Source organism: Taeniopygia guttata, chromosome 1 (assembly GCF_048771995.1).
Source record: "Taeniopygia guttata chromosome 1, bTaeGut7.mat, whole genome shotgun sequence".
NCBI lineage: Eukaryota > Metazoa > Chordata > Aves > Passeriformes > Estrildidae > Taeniopygia > Taeniopygia guttata.
Window position 1 is genome coordinate 23,110,199 of NC_133024.1, and position 20,855 is coordinate 23,131,053.

Here is a 20,855-nt window from a genome sequence, read left to right on the forward strand (position 1 = left end):
ATCCTGTGAATATCTGTGCGTGTCTGACAGCACGGAGCTGCGGCGGGGTGCAGCAATCCCATTCTCTGCTGGCAATCCTGAGCCAAAAAGCTATAAAAGACAAAGTACTTGGTGTCATTAGAGTCACACACCTGCGAAACAAGGTGTCATTAAAAAGAAACACCAACTTGAAAGCAGAGGTGGATTCGGAAGGTTTGTGAAAATCTCCCTCAGGAGAGTGTTTTGAAAATGAGTAGGGGAAAAAATTGGTATATTTCAAAATGAATGGGAAAATAAATCATGGGAATAGAGACTAGCCAGCTGGTGAAAGCCTTTCCACACAGCCAAGATGCTTTCAGCACTGCTGACAGAGATGATGAGGTGCTTTCAATTTCTATTACAAACCTCTGGCTGGTGGTTTGGCTAGAGACCTATGTTCTGTCCAGCCTTAGGATGAAATTAGGCCTTCCTGGCTCCAAACCCACAGCAAATGGAAAGGCTGTTTTGAAACTTTTCAGTGTTAGAAGGAGAGGAAAATGGGATATTCTCAATAAAATTAGACCATCTGCTACACCTGAAGATATCTAAACTTATCTCCCTCTTTTCTTCCTCTGCTCTCCTCCCTTGTTCTTCTTCAAAGGTTGAAAAAAATGAGGATGGAGACCAAAAGATCGAGCAAGATGGCATCAAACCAGAAGACAAAGCTCATAAGGCAGCCACCAAAATCCAGGCCAGCTTCCGCGGACACATAACAAGGAAAAAGCTCAAGGGAGAGAAGAAGGGAGATGCCCCAGCATCTGAGACTGATGCTGCCGACAAGAAGGAGGAAGGCCCTGCTGGCGGAGCGGCCGAGAACAAAGAAAGCGAGGCTCCTGCTGCCACAGAAGCGGCCGCCGCTGACAGTGCCCAGCAGGAGGAGGGCAGCAAAGACAGCAGCGCGCCAGCGGAGGAGAAAAAAGGAGATGGAGCCGCCGACACGGGCTCAGAGCAGCCAGCCCCACAGGCTGCCACTCCTGCTGCCTCCTCAGAGGAAAAGACCGCTGCTGCCGCCGCCCCCGAAAGGGAAAGTGCCACTAAAGCTTCCACTGAGAACTCGCCGTCCTTGAAGGCTGACGAAGCCCAAGACAAAGAGGAGCCTAAACAAGCCGACGTGCCTGCTGCTGACACCACTGCCACCACCACCCCTGCCGCAGAGGATGCTACTGCCAAGGCAACAGCGCAACCCCAAATGGAGACAGTGGAGAGCAGCCAAAGCGAAGAGAAGACAGGTGAGTGAGTGCCTCGCCGGGGAACGGGCCTCTCCAGAAATGGATACCTCCCCCGGTCTCCTGCGAGCAAGAGCTGGTGTGGGGACTAGATAAGAGATAACAAGGGAATCCTTGCTAGTTTTTGGGGGTGTGGGAGATTAATTTCTTGCTTAACACCCTCTTTCTTGCTTCCAGTCAGCTTTTAGAAATACTGCAGCTCCTGCTGAGGTTCCTGTTCCTCTAGATGGAGGTGTCATCAGCCCTTTTTTCCATGGTGACAGGAGAGTGTTTGCCAGCTGGTAGGCTTGGAGGTAGAGCTCCCCAAGCTCTGCATATGCTGAAGATAGTGATGAACCTTTTCAGTCACACTGACACGGACAACTCCAGTAGTGGGGCAACTTGGCCAGGTTATTGGAGACTTCCAGCTTTAGCTGGAAGTGTCACAAGACAAAAGCACTCTCATACTGCAGGAGACCTTGCTGGTGGCATGGTCACGGAGTCAAAGGGGTCTTTAGTCCATCTACTTGTGTATGGATGAGATTCTTAGTACACCCACATCCTTGTCAGGAAACATATCAGCAGTTTCATCCACACCCATACTTGTAGGGTTTCTACTTGGAGTACCCCATACCAGCATGAAGCTTTTAGATTTGTCAGATAATTCAGACATGGATAGCAAGAGAATCATACAGGGAAAGGAAAGATTAATGGCCCTGACAGCTCGGTGAGTGAGGACAAAAGAGAGGAAGAAGTCCTCTAGGAGGTGAAGAAGTCCTCTAGAGAGGAGAAGTCACTCTAGGAGGTGTTTTCAATTCCTCACTGTTGACTGAATGCAAGTCTGCTTAACCAGTTCCCCTGGGAAGGGGTGAAGAGTTTTGAGAGGCAAAAGTGGGCATTTATTGACAACCCTACAATGTTTACAAACCATAACGAAGAATTTATTATAAACTGTGATACTGAGCTGAGTAGAAAATGAATCAAAGATCTGAGGATATTTTTCTCTCTTGTTCTTGACCTTTCTTATTTTATCAAAGAAATAGAACCTAAACAAAAAAAAAAACAAAACAAAACGGAAATAATGCATTCATGAAATAATCTGTTGTACAGGGCAGCCTGCATTCATTAGCTCGTTGGGGAAAAATGCTGCTTATCACCTTGATGGTCATAAACAGCCTGATGTAAATTCTCGAGTGCCTCAGCACCCAGTCTTGTACTTACAGATGTTTCTCCATAATTTCATTTGTCCCACTACTCCTCCACAAATTGCACCTCCTACTTTCCGGTTAGGCTTCCAAGCTTCATAGCTAACCTGGGGCTTCAGGCAATTCTATTCCTGCTTAACAAAAGTGGACAGATCGGGAAGAACATATACCCAAAAGGACAGATTAAATACTGGGAAAGGAAATAATGCAAGACATTTGTGATTTAAGGGATGGTCAAGGGGAGTAGCCTTCAAGAACATGAGTCTGAACTGATTTTACATAACTACAAAGGGCTGCTGGATTTACTTCTACTTATTTAGAAGTTTCTAGAAATAAGCCTTGAAATTGAATTGTCTGGGTTTGCTTTTTGTTGTCCAAGTCTCCAGCCATTTCTTCTTGCTTTACATGATGAGTTAGGTGGCAACATAAAAGTCATGTGATTAGTGAAATGTAAGTTGCTATGTTGCATGCTGTACTTATGTTGGTTTTATACTTGGGAAAAGCATAAACATCAATGGCAAGAATAGGGCAGTGTGAATCAGTGTTTTGGGGTCCTCTTTACACAGGATAATGAATGCTAATTCCCTGTTATTTATTACCTGGGATGCCTTATTCCTAAGCAATAATGATTCTGCTTTGAATTGACATTCCATTTTTGTTTAGATTAATCTGCTCTAATGGACAGAGGTAGGACATTTATAGTTGCAAGCTATTTGATTTTAATTTTAATTTATTATACCTGTTTTGAGTTGTCACTCATGGAAAAAATGGTTTATTTCTATGCAATATTCTGAATAATTTTCAGATACCCTCCCCGTGCTCTTGTTGGTTTTAACATCATTTAAAGTGGCCAACCATTCATGGACACATCATTTGAAGTGGCCATCTAAAATGCACAATTTAATATGCATTTGCACATGATACTATCACTTATGTAAACATCTAGCTAACAGAGGAAGCTGGAAAATCTACAATCAAATATATATTTAAAAATGAGTTTTCAGTGATTGAGTGTTCAAGACCAGGATGTGCATCCATTTATACTTATTCAGTATGCATGCAGTAACACTCAAGCTTAGCAATGTTTGCAGAAAGCAAACATGGAAGGTGTGTGGCCAGAGTCAAGCTGATAGCCTCTTTAAAATGTTAATGAATATAGATTTTTCTTGAATTCCTATTCCAGTATGATATCAGCCTTCCAGTCACAAACCTGAACAGCTGGCTAAGTGACCCCAGAGTCATCCAAGAAAGAAATGCAAAAAAGATTAAATAGGTCTTCTTGTACATCTCTCTGAGGGTTCCAGGCTGTGCTCTGCAATACAGAATATTCCCCTGAAGAGCATCATCACAGGACAAAAGTACCCACAGACAGGAAATATTTCCTGACAGAAAGCCTGTGTTTTCTTTTTACTGTCTTTCTCCTATTAGTCTCTCATATCTTTAAAGCTCTCTGTCTCTCTTGTTACTTACTCTTTCCATGGACTTAAAACACATTTGCCAGATCTCAACCTTTCTCCCAGTCTTTCCCCAGCAAACACTGCACTGGTGGTTGCTGGTGTGACTGCAATGGTCATTCATGAAAGAGGGAACATCTGCCACTTCAGTGCTCCTCCAGCCCAGGGACAGATCCTCTTTCAGCTTCATCTGTCCCCTTGGCCTTCAAAGGTCACCTCTTATCGTTTCTGTGATCGAAGACTGGCACACAAGTGTGCAGTGTCAGGCTGCCAAAAATAAATCGAATTGGCTCCTGGCCAGTGTCATCGGTTGGCTGGTTGCCATGGCATGCTTGGCTGCTACTACCCTGAGGCGTGCCGACCGTGCTGCTTTAGGGTGGTGATGCTCATCCGCCTTGAATTTTACTACAATGGCCCTGTCATGCTATCTGTTGATACCTTCCCTAGTGCTAGCGCAAGTGAAAGGCTTTTAATTCATACCAGGGGGTATTTTTGCCTTTATCTAAGGGCAGGACAGAAAAAGACAGGGTGTGGGGAAAGGAATGACAAACCTGATAAAGAGAAGTGCACAGTTTTTAATGCTTAATATTTCTGGAGTGGGGAGTGGTTTTTTGTACCAGTCAGTAGTTCCCCTGACAGCCCTCACTCTCTCCTTGTTATTCAGTTCTATATGCTCTATCTGTCTTCTAGGTAATGGCCTAGAAAATGGCTTCAAACAACTTCCTGTATCCAATGGTAGTTGGTCTGGGACCTCAGGCATTCAGAGTTATACAATATGGCAGTTCCTAAGCTATCCTTTGTGTATGTAAAAGTGAAAAAGAGATGGATTCCATCCAAGAGATGGATGTGGGTAAGGCATGAAATGAGTCAGTGGGCTTTGTTCAATGGTAATGAAGGATTGATGTAAGAAGGACAATCTCTCAAACCTCTTAGTATCTTTTGGTAGATGGCAGGAGTGCCAACAAGTTGTCTTGTCATCTAAGCATCCTTGTTAAGACTTGGATTTATAGGTTTTCTTCTTATGATCCAGCTTTTGGCTCTTTGGTGTTGGTATTACACTTAGATAGGCTCCCTTAGATGCCAGCCTACTCAACAAGACAAAATCCAAAGGGGGGAATATATACATTACATATGGATGAGGAAGTGAGACTAGTTCTAGTTGTGGTTGCATTGGTTTAAATCCAGAGAGTCTCCATGAAGGTTACTGGAAAGAGCCTGGTAGTGCAGCTGTGAAATGAGATCAGCACCCAGCACAGCAGACCATGGAAGAAGATGGGCTATGATGTCCTCCCAGGGAGGAGAGAAGGTGAATGTCACACAGTTTAGATTCGTTTTGTACTTCACAAGTTTTCAAGTCTCACCTCCAAATTGAGTTGGCTCTCACGTCAAAGCACTCTCAGATTGTCAGGTAAGAATACAAAGCCCAGAAATGTGAGTTAATTGTGCCTAAGGAAACAAACAGATCTTTTTTTCTTGGGATATGAAGAATGCTTTTCCTGCTTCATGAAATTGCTTTACAATGGAGCAGCTTCACAGCTGAAATGAAAAATCATCCAGGTGACAAGTGCTTTGAATGTAAGCGAGCTAGCAGTTCCCCCAGGGCCCTGTATCCTGCAAGCAAGGAGCACTGGGAGGCACCATCTTCCCTTCACTTCCTCAGAGGAAGCAAGTCCCTGTGGATCCTTTTTCATGGTTCACAGTTGAATCAGTTCTTTGTTTTCAGTGCAGTCCCCATATTGATGGAAGGACAATACTTGCTGCACTTTGGGAGCACTGGCTGGATAAAGATTTGGAAAGGGAGACCGTCTATTGTCTTGTAGCAGCCAGAATGTGCAACCTGCACTATGCGAGAGGATTGCAGCTGTGTGACTTGGAATTTCATTCTTGGCCCACGAGTAGCTGGCACGAGGCAGAACAACCTCATTGCCATTCCTGTTTCAAGGGAGCTTATCTCTGCTGTTACACCTGGTAGCCAAGGAAAGCAATTCAAATACAATAGTCTTCCCATGACTGCCCCAGAGGGAACCAGTCTGAGCAAACATGGCAGCATTTTTTTTGTGTGTAGTGCTATTCCAACAACAAAGTAAAGACTATATAAATGCAGTTTAGGTTGCCTGACACATGCTGAAGTATAAAGTCTGTGTCTAGTCCCCAGTTGCTCTGAAATTTTAGTCTTTGCATTGTGTCTAAATGGGTATAAACATCACCTATTTCATAGCTGGCTTTGTATTGGTGCAAACAGCCATGTGAGGGGCAGGTTGGAAAGTCACAATTTTCCTACACACAGCTTGACACAGGTGCAGGATTTTCTCCTCTATTGCAGTGCAATACTGTCTCTTGTCCCACGTATGCCTTGGGTCTGCTGTTTCCTAATGAGGTGCAGCTTGCCCTTTAGAGGTGGGAACTGCACTAGAGGGCCAATGGTAAAGCAGTACTTGACTTTTTTTAATAAGATCATATGTGACATATTACATTTAATGATTTAATAAAATCATAGGTGACAGTAAAAATATTTGCTGATGAAAAGGTGTGGGCCAACTCTGGAAAAGGCCTCTTCAGGAGAGCAGGGTAACCACTCCTTCGTACCTAAGAGGTACCAGTTCTGCAACCTCAGTAAGGACTGCATGGACACTCAAGGCTGGTTACTGGAGTCACTGGCTTATTTTGTGAAGGCTGCAAATTATAGGAAAGGTGACAGCAATCTTTCACTCCTTCTGGCTGGCAAGTACAGCTGTTGCTCTTCCAAACCACACACACAGGTGACATTGTTTAGGGCAGTGCCTGCCTGTGTCACAGTGTGTACCATGTTGCACAGTAGTCGCTCACACTAACAGACGGTTCTCTACAGCCTAGACCAGTGGTTGAACTCCACCTAGATTTTGCTCTAAATCACTCTCATTGCAATTTTTTTCCACAGTGGCCCACTGCATCTGCATTCAGATCATCATCAGAAAATGCTCCATGGGAAGAAGGCTTTCTGTCAAAAATGATAAACAAAATTTCTGCTGAGAAGGGCTCAAATAGCAGACCTGTGGACTGTCTAGACAGACAGACTATGAAATTTAAGTGATGGCTGTTTGCTGTAGATGCCAGAAGTGCTCTACACCACTGCCAGTATCATCTCTTTACACTAGGATCAAGTAGACTGGACTTTTCAGATAGATATGAGTTTGCAGAATGTCAGCTGGGATTTACAGCTCCAGGGAGCTGAAACTCAAAAGTAGAAATACTGACTCTGTGGTACAGATGACTGCCACCTGCAGAGGAAAAGGATTTGTAAAGTTCACCAGGTCAGCACAGTCAGAGTAGCTAGACATTCCTCAAGAGCTGTTTAATAGGTGCATTAATACTAGATTATCAATGTCAGTGCAGCAATCACTTCCAATCTCTGTGGAAATTTCATAGACTCTGGAAAGGTGAAGTTGCACTCACAAGGATCCATGCAAATAACTGGTAGAGTAACACAGAAATTTCCAAGCTAGGTCAGAGCTAACATCCATTTATTGTACTGCTCTCTGTGGCTAGCACAAAGCACTGCTATGGGCAGATCTAGGATAAACTGCTTCTCTGCTGCTGGGACTCACCCCTGTCTTCTACTGTCTGAGGTCTGGCTTAACAGGTAAAGCATGGTGTATTCTCTCTTTTGATGCTAATATAACTATGGTTATATACCACATATATATATATACCACAAATATATACCTATAGCATATATTTGTGTGTATGCACACAAATGTCTGATTAAATATCAACAGCTTTCCCAACTCCAACCAGCTGTACAATGGCAATAAAGCTCAGTGACAAATTGTCCACCATTGCCTTAAATATTTTTCTGCACTTGTGCTATGTCACAGAAATAGCAAAATCTTGTGATAGCCCTGCTTCATGCCTTTGATTATGGTATATAGCATCATACAGTATGCATTTATGCACAGAGGGCATAGTCTCATAGCCCTTGCAGTTCATCTCCTTCCTGAAGAAAACAGAAGCAGTGCTTTCAGCTGCTTTTTATATGAAATTATTCCCATGCTTTTTAGGAATTCTGTCACTTTTCTCTGCACTCCCTTCAAATCTGCAAATCTATTTTATGAGATGGAATGACAGATACTCTTCACATTGGTCCAAAAAAAGCTGTAACTGTTTACCTGTTTCCAAAAGGGCATTACTTCTTCTGTTTTGTTCCTCATCCCAGTCCTTGTGCACACCAACCTCTTTCCTTTTTGCAGACAGCTACTGTATGAGCACAGATGACTGCAATGACTCTTTTTGTAAAGACGCTACTGAAATATTTTCTTTAGCCATATGATGATCTGTGAGACTGGGCAGTAGCCAAGAGAACCAAAGAAAATGTAAGCAGTGACAGAAGGCTTACATGTCAAGTCACTGGCATCAGCTCTGTGGGATAGTTTCCACTTCCACTTCTTTACCTCCAGTAGACCTGTGAAAGACCATATTACACAAGCTCAATTTGAACAGGTTTCTAGACACAATATTTCTCAAGACTACATTCATGCTGCAAGCTTCATTTAAAGAAGGGCTTCCTCATTTCCTAGCTTTCCTCTCTGGATATCATTCAGGAAGACAATAGACAAGATATTAAAAATAATGTGTCTGGGAAACCCAAATGTTAGAGAGTACTGCAGTCGTTTTCTTTGCTGTTCTTTGAAGGAGAGTCCAATCTGGTTTTGCAGGTTACTAGAACCGTGACTTCTTTCCTACTTCTGTGTTCCCTGCCAAAGGCTCTCTTTAACAGCCTGTACCATTTAAGAGCCTTGGTTATATCATCACCAAATGTGAATTGGTGAAATGTTTCTTTTTTCTTTCTGTATCCTTAGCTACACCAGTGTCAGCATGGGACACTGGAAGAGAGTGGAAAATCTCAGCTGAAGTCCTGGCAGTCAGGAGTCCACCTTGGACACCTGCCCTTCGCTGTAGTGTAGTCAGGAAAAGAGCTATGGAAAGCTGGACAGGGTCCAGGGATATAAAGGAAAATGCTGTTCCCCTAATGACCAGAAAAGTGAGACTCAGTGCTTCATGCAAATAAGTCTTAGATAAAGGTCATAAGGTCCCAATTAGCCAGTGTTCAAAGAACCACAGACTTCCCAGCTGTACCTTGAGGCAATAGCACATGAGTCCTCCTTTCATTATGAAAGAAAGCAGAAGGTGGAAGACACTATTCAACCTCTCCATCTTCCTTCAGCAAAACATAGTAATTGGTAATGCTAGTAATGATAACTGAACATTACCTGTAACCCCCAGGGCTTAATGAAGAAGAAAATCTCTCTGACATTTAGAAGAGCATCCAAATCCCAGTGCTGGAGTGGGTGCAGTGGCACAGAACCATATCTGATAATGCATTGCAGGTAAAGGGAAAGGGATAGGAGAGCAGGAACAAGAGCTGTGACCATTATGCAGGAGCATTCCTCAGTGCTGCTGACTTTGACAAAACTGTCTTTGCAGCTGTGAAAAATATTTCAAAGACTTTACTTGATAACCTCTTGAAGAGATGGAAGATGGAATAAAGTAAAAGTAATTTAAAGTTGGAGTGGTGGCAAGTACTTGTAAAAACCTCTTTGATGTTCTTAAAAGTTTGGGGCACACATTGATTTGGAAATGACACAAGCCTGTGACAGGGAGTTGTGAATGCAAGCTTGTGTGGACTGAGTCCATAACAGTCTAGTTTCCAAATGAATATGGGACTCCATTCCCTCACTGGGTGTGGGATTAGAAAAAAAAAAAAAAGGAGGGTAGGTGTTCCAGTTTAGACATCCTGTGTTACCTATTCTGCTTATGCAAAGCTAGGATTTCCCCTGTGCTTTCAGCCTCAGTGTCACAAGCTGTTCAGAATAACCTCTGGTCACTGGTGCTGAAACAACGAATATGTCACAGGAGACCAAACCCTGGGACTGGGTTTGACCCGCTTCAGAAATATTTATGAGTTGAAGGAGTCTGTCTTAATCTTAGATCAGCTCACAAATGGTCTCTATGTTTGTCCCCCTGGAAGGAACTCAGTGCAATCTTGCAACATTGGTCCTCTGCTTTCCCTTGTTGTCAGAATGGATGGAAACCTCCCATATCCATGGGATCTGATCAGAGGGCTGCTGTGAGTTTATCTTCAGTAGGGCTGTTACAGTTCATAGGAGCAGCAATTCTATCTGGCCCTTTGTATTCACAGTCCATTATTCAATTGGTACACCAGGGATCCAGGTGGTGAAAGGAGGTAACTTCTTTATTGCCAAACAGTGAGGAGGCATGAGTGTCACCTTGATCTTGCAACTCTCTTCAAACACTGCAAACAGTTTTGGCACCTGCCTTTAAGCTTATCTTTGGGGTTGAAGATATGTTTCCACAAAGCCATCCCAGCACTATTGCTAAGCCTTTGTTGGGAGACTTAGCAATATGGTGCCTGTTTGGACTAAACTCGACGTTTTGCCCATGACACATCCTCTCCCAAACACAGCTGAGGCCCACCAGGAAGGCACAGTGAGGAAATGCGCAGCACTGCTGCTGAGCAGCAGACTTTTGTCTCCAGAGACACTAACCCAGCACTGTTCATGGCACTCCATAAAGACTCAGAAAATGAGAAAGAAAATGGTTTTTGGTGCCTCAAGATAGAAACCTTTTTCATTGCTGAAGCCAAATGACTGTGAGAAAGATGGATGGAGTCACTGATTTTTACATCAGGGAAGAAAAAGAAAATTCCAGATGCTCCTAACTGATGTAGCATGCAGCTACTTCTTGGCCTCATTTCTAGTAAAACACATAGACATGGTTCTGCCAAACAGAAGAGATAAACCTGATCACAGTTCAAACCACAACTGTGTGGAGCTTCTAAGTCCTGATAGACTGGAATTTTTCTGGGGTAATCTTTTTTTTATTAAAGGACCCTTTAATTAATCAAACCCAAACAGATTATATGCCATTACCAGCAGTTACCGTAATTTGTATGGGATTTGTAGAATGAAATAGTAAAAAAATCTTTGCCTGCTTTTAGAGTAGCTAGTATGTGAGGGTGAAGTCCTCCCTGAATGGGACAGAAGACGGGAGGGCATTATGCTAGGAAGCTGAAATCCAGTGAGCTTTGCAAGCAAGCCATTGGGCTGCTGGACACATTTTCCCTTGATCCCTCATGCTGGAGCTATTCCACTTTGTATGAATTATTTATTGTTTGCTGGAGCCAGGATGTGGCATTTGGTCTCCTCTATTCCAGATGAGTGCCCTCACCACTGGTCTACAGAGTCAATGTTTTCCTCTGGCCCAATAAATATTTAATGGTTTATGGAAGTGGAACAGCTCCAGCAGGAGAGGAAGAGTAAGAGAGACGTGTTCATTCACATGGATACCTCACAACATTGCTCTGTGACCAGCAGGCAAGACCTGAGCCAAGGACCTTTATAGCAAATAAGATCAGCAGGAGGAGACAATAAGAGCACAGAATGGTGAGATGCCACTTCCTATGCCTCAGTGCAATTTCACAGCAATGTCAGAGCAGCTCAGGCCTGATGAGTTCATGCCTCATATCAGGCCCTCTTCTTGTGACCCCTGTTGTCAAAATTACAGTGCTCAAGCCAAAATTATGGGCTGCTCCACCTTGGCCAAAAACTTAGAAACTCTGCATGTGGAAGCTGTGGTAACTGGTAGCTTCTGTGGACCTGTGCAGAGCTGGGCTTCATGGCAGACTTTGGCTGCACACGAGATGGTGGAGAAGCAGCTACTGCTTGGTCCCACAGCTGAGTCAGGGCCAAGGAAAATGTACTTTGATGAGGAAAAGAAGCCTTGTCATTGCAGACTAGCTCAGCAAAGGTCTGTCTTAGCTCCCTGTAAGGGTATTTTTTTCCACCATCATGGACAGTGCTGAGGAGCTGTTGACAACCCAGACATTCCTGCTGCTCCTGAGTGTGGGAATCCAGGGCTTCCCTCTGGCTGCCCTGGAAGGCCTGGGACCCTGGCAGGGGGTCAGGAACCCCCCTGTACAGAGCCCCCAGAGACACTGTCTCTGATCTCTGTCCATGGAAAAGAGTTTTCAATCTTACAGGATGAATTACAAGCTCTGAGTGTTTGATATAAGCAATAATTAAGTGTGGCATGGGTGCAAAAGTAAAATTTTAAGTTTCTAGATTAGGGGTTCAAAGGGGACAAGATGGAGGAAATTGGGTGTGTCTTGTCCTTTTTCTCCTTCTTCATGCCCTCCATGTTTCACTGTAGTGTTGGCATTTTTCTATTGTTTAGGCTGGGGACACACATATGATAGATATTGGCACATTATTGTAAATACAGCACACGTAGTTTCTGGTATATAATGTTTGTAACATCCCACTGAGGGCAGAGCCCCACACGCTGCCCTGCAGGACAGACCTGCGGCAGGGCAGCAGAACATGTTAGAGATAAGCAAGAATAAACAACCCTGAAAACCAGCACAGACGAATTATGGCTTCTTCTTTGGCAACGGGGCAGAAAGACAGAGACTTTCTACAATCTCAGAATCATCAATACCACAGATTCTGACACAGAGAGGTGGTGCATCCTGGCTGTGTGCACAGGGCATGGTGCTGCCTGGCTGTGCCCCTAGGTGGTCTCCCCAGCATTTGCAGCTGTCCCACCGAGTGCCCTCATGTCACAGCCGAATTCATTATCTGCCTGATGGAATTGTTATTGTGAAAAGCCAATTAAACCGAGATGGCTACTGTGGGACAGCTGCATTGGTTCGCTTGGCGCAGCTCTCAGAGAGTTCAGAGAGTCAATACTCCCTCTCCAACTGGGAGAAACAGCTCTCAAAACTGGTCAAAAAAATGAAATGAAACCGAGCCTGCCAAATTTGAATTAAAATCAGAGTTACTGATGCAAGCTTCTGCCACCTTCACAGAGAAGACTGGTGCTGGCAGTAAAGCACTCATGAGAGGTTTTCCAGACAGCTCCTTCCTTCCTTCCTGCTGTACAACTTGACTCTTTGAAAATGGACAGTGCCAGGCTCAGGGCTGCCCTACACCTTTGTTTCCATGGAGCTGACCACTTACTGGGCTACTTACCGGGCAAGCATCACACACCTCTGGTCACAGAGATTTCTTGGGGCAGAAGGGATGACTACACAGCCCAACCCCTCACCTTAAGAAGTCAAACCAGGAGGATCTGGCCTGTATATAATCTGGGGAAAGTGCCCAGCTGCCTACCCAGTTTTGCAGGACACATGCTGTGACTCCTGATCTTTCCATCCTCAGGAAAGCAGTTGTTAAGCAGTCCAGACAAGGGATTTCAAGAGGAGGGGATAATTGCTCTGCACCACGAATGCCACTGTGATGTCTGAAAATGAGGTTTTTCCCACAAGTGTTTCTAGTTCAAAATGCTTTTCCCGTGTCTGGGCTCTCAAGCCTCCTCCTGATGAAATGAAGAGCAAAGGCTCCCAGGAGTTTCCCTGGGTACAGCGTGAAGCCTCAACTGCCTTCTGGAGAGCAGTGTCTGTGTTTTATCCTGCACAAAACACATTGGGATTCTATGGGTGTGCACCAGCCGTGCGTTTGAGAAATACTAGTAATTTCTTTGATGCAAAGAGCTGGTGGTGTTGATGTTGCAGCTGCTGGGGACAGTTATCAAGAAGATGGCTGTGGAAAGCCTGACAACAGGCATTTAATAATTTTAGCATCCAATTTGCAGAGCCTTGGTGTATGATGATGGATGGAAACAAACTAATGATCTCTAAATGAAATTTCTCCTTCATTTAAACTCTAAATGGGAGGATGGCAAAGGGAAGAAAAAGAGACATTTTATATCCTCCCCTTGATTGTAATTCTCTGCCTTCAGCTAGATCAATATCATTTCTGCTGGAGATGGAGGCTGCCTCTGGTTTCCATGGCAATGTGGTTGTTGGAGGCTTGCAGGCTCCATGAATCCCCAATTTATCAGTCTTCTAGGCTTTAATAACAGAGACCAGCAGTCAGGCAGCTTATGAATGGCACATGTCTTTTGGGCTGGGGGAAGGGAGGCGGGAGCATGGTTTGTAGTAAGGGCTGCAGCAATTTGTTTTCCTACCACCGACAGCTGAAGGGGGAGGAGTACAAGAGGAGGAGCAGCACATTAATTCTGGATGCACTGAAGGAATTTCTAGACCATTTTTCCGCAATTACAGAAGATTTCCTCCTTTAGTTTCTTTTCCCAAGCCAGTTTTGCTGGGGAAGGGGAGGAGAAGAGCTTCACAGTCAGTCCTTTGTGAGAAGGTGGGAGCTGTAGATGGAGAACCCAAAGGCTCTACTACTCTGCATGTTTCCTTCCTCTTCTTAACCCTCTTTATTTCAGGATCAGCAGTGTGTAAATGCCAGCAGTCTGTCACAGTTTCAGGTTAATTTTTATCCCCCTACTGATCCTGCCACCATTGCCAGGCTTCTCAGCAGAGCTGTGAGATGGGCAGACCTCTGAGGACCTGATCTGTCTGTCAAACTTCTGTCACTTGCTGTGCTATTCTCTGTGCATCTGCTTGGCCTCTCCAAATTCAAACCTCCATCCCCAAAGTGCTGTAAGCTTCATTCCCTGAACTAATTACTTTTCTAGGAATGTCCTGGCTGTAGAACAATCTATCTGTCACTTCAATAAAGTTCAATCGGCCTATATCTGTTCAGGGTATTTCAATTTCTTCTTATCTTTTCTCTGATTTCTCCCCCATAATCTCATAGGGCAGTTGCTCTAAAGAAGCTAAAGAATAAATGGATGTGTCTTAGAAAGATCTTGTTCTTCTGTCCCCTCACATCCACTCTGTTTCTAATCCATCCTCCAGAACTTAAACTAGCCAGGGAGAAAAGATGGGTGACACAAAAGAATGTTGTTGCATGAGATGGGGACATCCTGTTTTCCAATACACGTGCCAAGAGCAGCTGTCAACCGTTACATTCCACAGCTGGAAGGAAGTTAAAACCTCTATATTCAAGCTCTTTGAATCATAAGGTATTTAAGGAATTCAAGAGTACCCTTTCTGGTCTGCAGGCTCTATGTGAAATCAACAGGGTAGGGGAGAAGAGGAGTAAAGAACAACTTATGGGTTTTTTTTCTAAGGGTTTCCTTAGAGGTGAAGTAATTAGCACAGGAGATAGAGGGGCTGGTAGCTTGGAACCTCTCCTGGAGGGAGCCCTTCTGGTTCATCAAGTCAGCTGAGCACCTGATTGTTTATCAAATCAGCTCTGATCCCAGATGATGGCTGGGGGCACCCTGCACGAGTCACTTCCCATTTCTCCCCTTCAAGCTCCCTGGCTGTGAAGACCATGGAACCTTGGTAGATGTCTGTTGAGGTTACAACACCTCTGATGCTGTTTGGTAGGAGCCCACTCAATGCCAGTGTAAAATATCTGCCTCCAAGGCATTCTCATCCTGACAGAGTTCTTTTAGCTTGCCTTTAGCCACTGTACTATGCAGCCTCCACCCTGCCACTGCTTTCTGGTGTGACAGAGCATCCCCACAGAAGCTGCCAGGTAGGAGCAGCCTGTCCTCCTGGAGCTGCCTTTGCTTGTAGTCTGACAGTGGCCAAGGGACTGGTCTTGCTAAAGGAGATCTTGCTGTCTGAAAACCTAACCACTCTGGTAGGGCTTCTTCCAGTTGTAGCTGGATTGAAATTGCCTAGTTTTGGGTACAGTAGGAAGGGAGTTTAGGACAAAAAGTGCTGATGATAGGCAGCGATAAATGAACAGTCAGCAGTAGGCATGTCTTTTTTCTCATCTTCCATGTCTGGCTGCATCCATGGATGTGGGAAAGAAACATCACTGGAAGAAAGAAAGAGAGCTGCTTCTTTCCCGTTCTCCAGAATGGAGGAATATTTGCAAATGTAGCTCTTAACAGGGTTAACACCTCACATTCACAAGGAACATCCTCCCTTTTCTTTCCCCACCCTTTTTCTCCATCACTCCCATTTCTCTGGAGACCTCAGTGCTCCCTTCCCTCAGCTGAAGTTGGGAGTTTCCTCGGCAACCCGGCAGCTGGTGTCTAGACACTGTGAAAGATGCTTTGCAATGGAATTGTGAGCCTGATTCCCCTCAACACCCCCTCCCCACTGCTGTGCACTCTGAGCATCTCTCCCACCATTCTCTCCCCTTCCCTCTACTGCACACATGGATGCCAGTGCAGGCTTGGATTTCCATGGTGGTGCTGGGGGGAAGAAAGGCATGGGGTGAGATGAGAAGGAGTGGAAATCCCTAAGCCACTGGCTCTTCATCCTGACAAAGAGCAAAGGCAGCTGGGGCGACAGAACTGTGTCTGGCTGTCCTCTGAGGATTTAGCAGGATCAGAAAAAGAGGCAAATGTCCAAGCTTGGACCAAAGTTACTAGCCATGGGTTTTGCAGAAGTTGTATTTTTTTGGGTCTTTTTCCTCAGTGCTGGGGCAACTGAACCATTCTTACATGGTTCTGGAAAAAGATGAGGTGGTACAGGAATAGGAGGCCCAAGCTACCATGTATTTGGGCCATATTAGCATTTTTGTTTCAACCTTAACAGGCTACTTGCTTGCTGCTTTCCAGTAATTACTGTGTGACTTCCCTGGACCTCCTACCTGCTACTTGCACTGGGGACATTCCTCCCACCACCTTCTTGTGGGATGTGTCAAGAGTTTGCAGGCCTCCCAGGTGCCATGTGCTCACCAGGGCCCCTGGAATCAGTATCATGGGTCTGTCTCTACCAAGTGAGGGATTCACCAGGGATTTGGGAAAAATCATACAAGTCAGTACCCTGGACCAGACACAGCCACTTTTATGAAATACTCAATTCCTTCATTTCTCAGTATTTAGCTGGGGCAACATAAGTCTACCAGTTTTCAGAAGCAGCAGGTCAGGAGGGTGAAGGATTTTAGCTCTGCATATAATGCATAACAGGGCTGACTGCAATGGGCTAACATAGATCAGAAAGAGAACTGTGTAAGCAACAGCTATGAACCTGAAGTGTGTCTTGTTTCAGCAGTCTCAGACCTACCATCGTCTGCCTGGAATAGACTTCTGGCTGGCTAGAAGGACAGATGGATCGGGACAGATGAATCAAGCTGTGAAGCCTGGATCCAAATCTGGATCCAAATGTCATTAAAACTAGGAGATGCTCAGGGCAGGGATTTTAAATGAAGCTTTCCAGTGCTCCTTATCCTCAAAAGAAAAAAAAAAAAAAAAGAAAAAAAAAAGAAAAAAAAAATTAAGTAGAGTCATCTCTGGGTCATGTGAGATCTGCTTATAACAGGACAGGAAAGCCCAGACCAATATCTGGGAGAAGAGTTAGGACTGGATGAGGAACAGGTTTTCAGTTCAATCTCTGCCCAAGCTGTAGCTGGCAAAGGACAGAGAAAGGAGGAAGCATGACAAATGCTATAGAGAGCAGAATCTGAGTAGATTTGGGCAGTACTTCAGTGTGAATGCACAGGAGAGTTCTGGCTGTGCAATCAATATCAGCAATAATTATGCAAACACTGAGAAAGCAGCAAAAGCAAAATCTTTGCATCTGTATTAGAATCCCAGAGTGTTGTGCAATTTCTCATCTCTTGGCATTGGCTGTGGTAATTTAAAGATCTGCAGTGGAATAGAGAAAAAAAGGAAAACAAAACCCAAGCCACCAGTCACAAAAGAAATGATCATCAGAGAGGTTGCTGCTGCTGTGGTCATAAGCTGATGTCTGCTCTGATTTAATTAATCTTGGCAAGTCAGACGGGAGCTGGGCAGGTCCCAAGAGACAGTGTTTTACCCGGAAATCCACTCAACCTAATTTCACTAATGTAGGGCAGTGGAGAGACTTGGAGAGGAGCCTGCATACTCAGCCATTAGAGCACAGCATAGGCGAAGGCAGCTGGAAGCACCAGCATCCAGCAGCACTGCTGCTCGCGTGCCTGCCTCAGCTTCACAGCAACCAGAGCTGCACATGTTCCAGGTGTTTGCTGCCCAGCAGGGCTCGCAGACACAACTCCCACCCTTTCCAGGAAATAAGTGGAGTGCTGAGGAGCAGGAGCTCTTTAAGACCCCATTGCAGCGAGGCTCTGTATGTCACTTCCATGTTGTTACTCCTCCATGACGTTCCCCAGCAGGTGCCAGTTGGAGCTGTAGAAGAGCTCTCTTTGACACTGGTCCTTCAGCTGGGAAGCAAACACACATCAGCCTCTCCCACCGTGTAGCTCTACCCTTAAACAATTCTGCAGTAACGGCTTAAGGTTTGTCCAAAGCTGCCCAAAAGGTTTCTCAACTTGACTGCACCATCCAGAGCGCTAAATGGAAGTGAGAACAGTGGCAGCTCAGCTCACAGATGCCTGTCTCTGTGGCAAAATTATCCTGTGCTATAAGATGATCTGGACTGCAGCAAAGACTCAAATAAAAAAGCACACTAAAATCTCAGAGCTAGAAGAATGGGACCACAGGACTGGAGTGACCACAGGACTGGAGTAACCACAAACAGTGCAAGTGATGACTGGTGTGCATTAAAAGAACAGTAAAGGTGGTCATTGCAAGCACAAGCTAGGTTGGTTTTGTTGTTAGTTTGAGGTGATTTTTTTTAGCTTTCTGACCTAGTCATTCTTGCTTTTCTCTTCAGGACTGAATTTGGTTTTTGCCCCTCCTCAAGTTTGTTTATTTTTGCTTTATATTACAGCTCTGCCTCCCCTCCTGCTCTCTTTCTTCCACTCTCTCATTTTGTGAGTTTGGATCTTTCTTTTTGCTTTGTAGCTGGAGTGCTCTAGAACAAATATGAATGTCTCCACCTTGGCTTTCTGCAGGTGTAGATATTCCAAGCCTGCAACTTGTCCTAAAGTAGGCATCCAAATAATACAAGTTAATAGAGTCTCAGAAATCTCCTATTTATTTCCACTCATTAGGAAGGAAGGAGAGGATGAGAAGATCAGCTGCAGATGTCTCTCTGTAGATATCTGGAGTTAGGTGGGTTGTCCATCCCATTCGACTTCAGCATTCTCATTTCATGATGTCACCACGTGCACATTGATGCTACTTCAGTCCAGGCTCACCTGAAGAAAGAGCTCATTGCTTCCTGCTTGTTCTGTCCCTTGCAAGTGGACACAGGGGCTCTGATCGTGCAGGCAGGAGGAGTTCTCACAGTGCTGGCATGTTCAGAAGGGAGGCAGCTTTAGTCAGGTGAAAGTTTGGCTACACAGGATTAAATGCTTTTGTTCCTCAAGCAGGGGATGGTCTGAATTCTCAACCACTTTTTTGTCACCTTTGCAGCAAAGTACAAAGTTAATGAAAAATGCCCAAACTGTGCAGTTCTGGCTGCATAATGACATTTGTCCTCTGCAAACCCAAAGGTATGATATCCAAGAGTTCAAAAAAAAAATGGAAAATCAAGACTAGTATTGGTAAAAAGCACTGTAAGAGATATCCTCCTTGATGTGTGGAATCCCCAGGACAGCTATCTGCTAATCTCTTTGGGGATACCCTGCCCTCCTTTGCTGGGACACTGAACAAGGCTGGAGAAAGCCCAGAAAACATACTGCAGAAATAGCCTACATCAAACAAACTGGTGAGTCAGATAAAATGCCTCACCTCTCCTGGGGAATCAGGAGCTGCTGTTAACTGGCCCTGATGTCACTGGGGTTGTGATGCATTGCCCCCATTGCGCAGAGCAAATCCTCTTCTTTTTACTGCTGTTGTTTGGCAGTGCCACAGCTTGAATTTTTTTTTTTTTTTTTTTTTTTTTTTTTTTGTGTGTGCCGAATTCTTTTTTCCCTCATGATACTGCTTGTTGCTGAAGTTAATTGCTACATAATAACACCAGGCTGCTTCTTTTCCCTCATTCCAAAGATCAATGAAGTACTGGTAAAGCTGCTAGGAATTAAGACATAGCTTAGGGTGTAGCAGTACACAGTCTTTCCCTTTTTGCTTCAGTATCATGCAAGAGAAAAGAAGGAGAGCGATTCACTGAATTTTGTGTGATAATTCTTATTCAAAAAGCTAGAGTTTGTGTTTATACTTGGGATATGCAGAGTCCACCATTTGAGTTTTATGATCCCTCTCTGTTGACTTGAACATGTGATGAAGTGGCCTTAAATTGCTCCTGCTGCTCCATGATCCTTGTTAGTCCAGTGTGTTTCATCCATGGCAGAAATCAGTGCAGTCTCTGGCCTTCTTCAGCAGACAGTCATCAGCCTGCCACTATCTGCTCCCCAGAGAACATTAATGGGGACAGTGAGGCACCTCTGTGCAGCTCCTCTGCCAGCCAGGGATCTCTAGGCGCCGTGGGTACTCCCTGGAAATTAGATTTGCCACCGTGGTGAGCTAACACAGACTAGAACATGGCAGAAAATTGTGTTTCAACTTGCCTGCTTATCCTAAGAGCAAGGACAGCACGGGAACACTGTGAGATAACCAACATCACTGCCAGCTCCTCCACCTTGAGTGTGAGTAGATTTCCTGTCCATCCTTCCTGGAGTGCTGTCAAGAGCCCACCACTGTAAGAGCTGGACCCCACTTTCAGCTGCTGATTAACAGGGCATCTGTGTGACTTGGTAACACAACAGATGTTCCGGACCCCCCAGTGTCTGTCTGTCTGTCTCTGTGCTTGCTGTGTTATGGGCCTGTCTGTTGTGCTGCACTGACGGGGCTGTGGGACTGCCAGCTAAAACCTGTGCATATTTTTTGGTAGGAAGACACAGAAAGTTTTAAGCACAATGAAAAGCAGTGTCAGACTTGTGTTCCTGAAACCATGTTACGTCTCTCTGTTGCTCATTCACTCATCTTCTATTTATGTGAGGAGAAAACCCCAGAAATTCTGCCTTACTAGGATCTGTCAGAGCCCAGTAAGAAATCAGACTTTGCTGCTGGCTAACAATAGTCTTTTCACTCAAATTTAGGGGTAGATGGTTGCACACTGGGATTTTACTCTCAGCTTCGTAATTCAGTGTGTCTCCTGCTATGAATGCCTTGAAGAGCAGCATAAAGGGACTCTCCTCCCTCCCAAGTCATTCAGGAAAATTAAAAAAAGTAGGCCAAGCTTTGCCTCCCAATGATACTTGTTGTGATCCTATTTT

The 20,855-nt window shown here is 44.7% G+C and overlaps 1 protein-coding gene across 1 annotated transcript in view; it reads left to right on the forward strand.

The window, feature by feature from the left end:
* GAP43 (growth associated protein 43) overlaps positions 1 to 20,855 on the forward strand; it is a 58,482-nt gene that overhangs the window by 29,615 nt on the left and 8,012 nt on the right. The window contains exon 2 of the mRNA XM_002191159.6: positions 620 to 1,247. Coding sequence (XP_002191195.1) covers positions 620 to 1,247 — 628 coding nt within the window. The remainder of the gene's footprint in view (positions 1 to 619; positions 1,248 to 20,855) is intronic.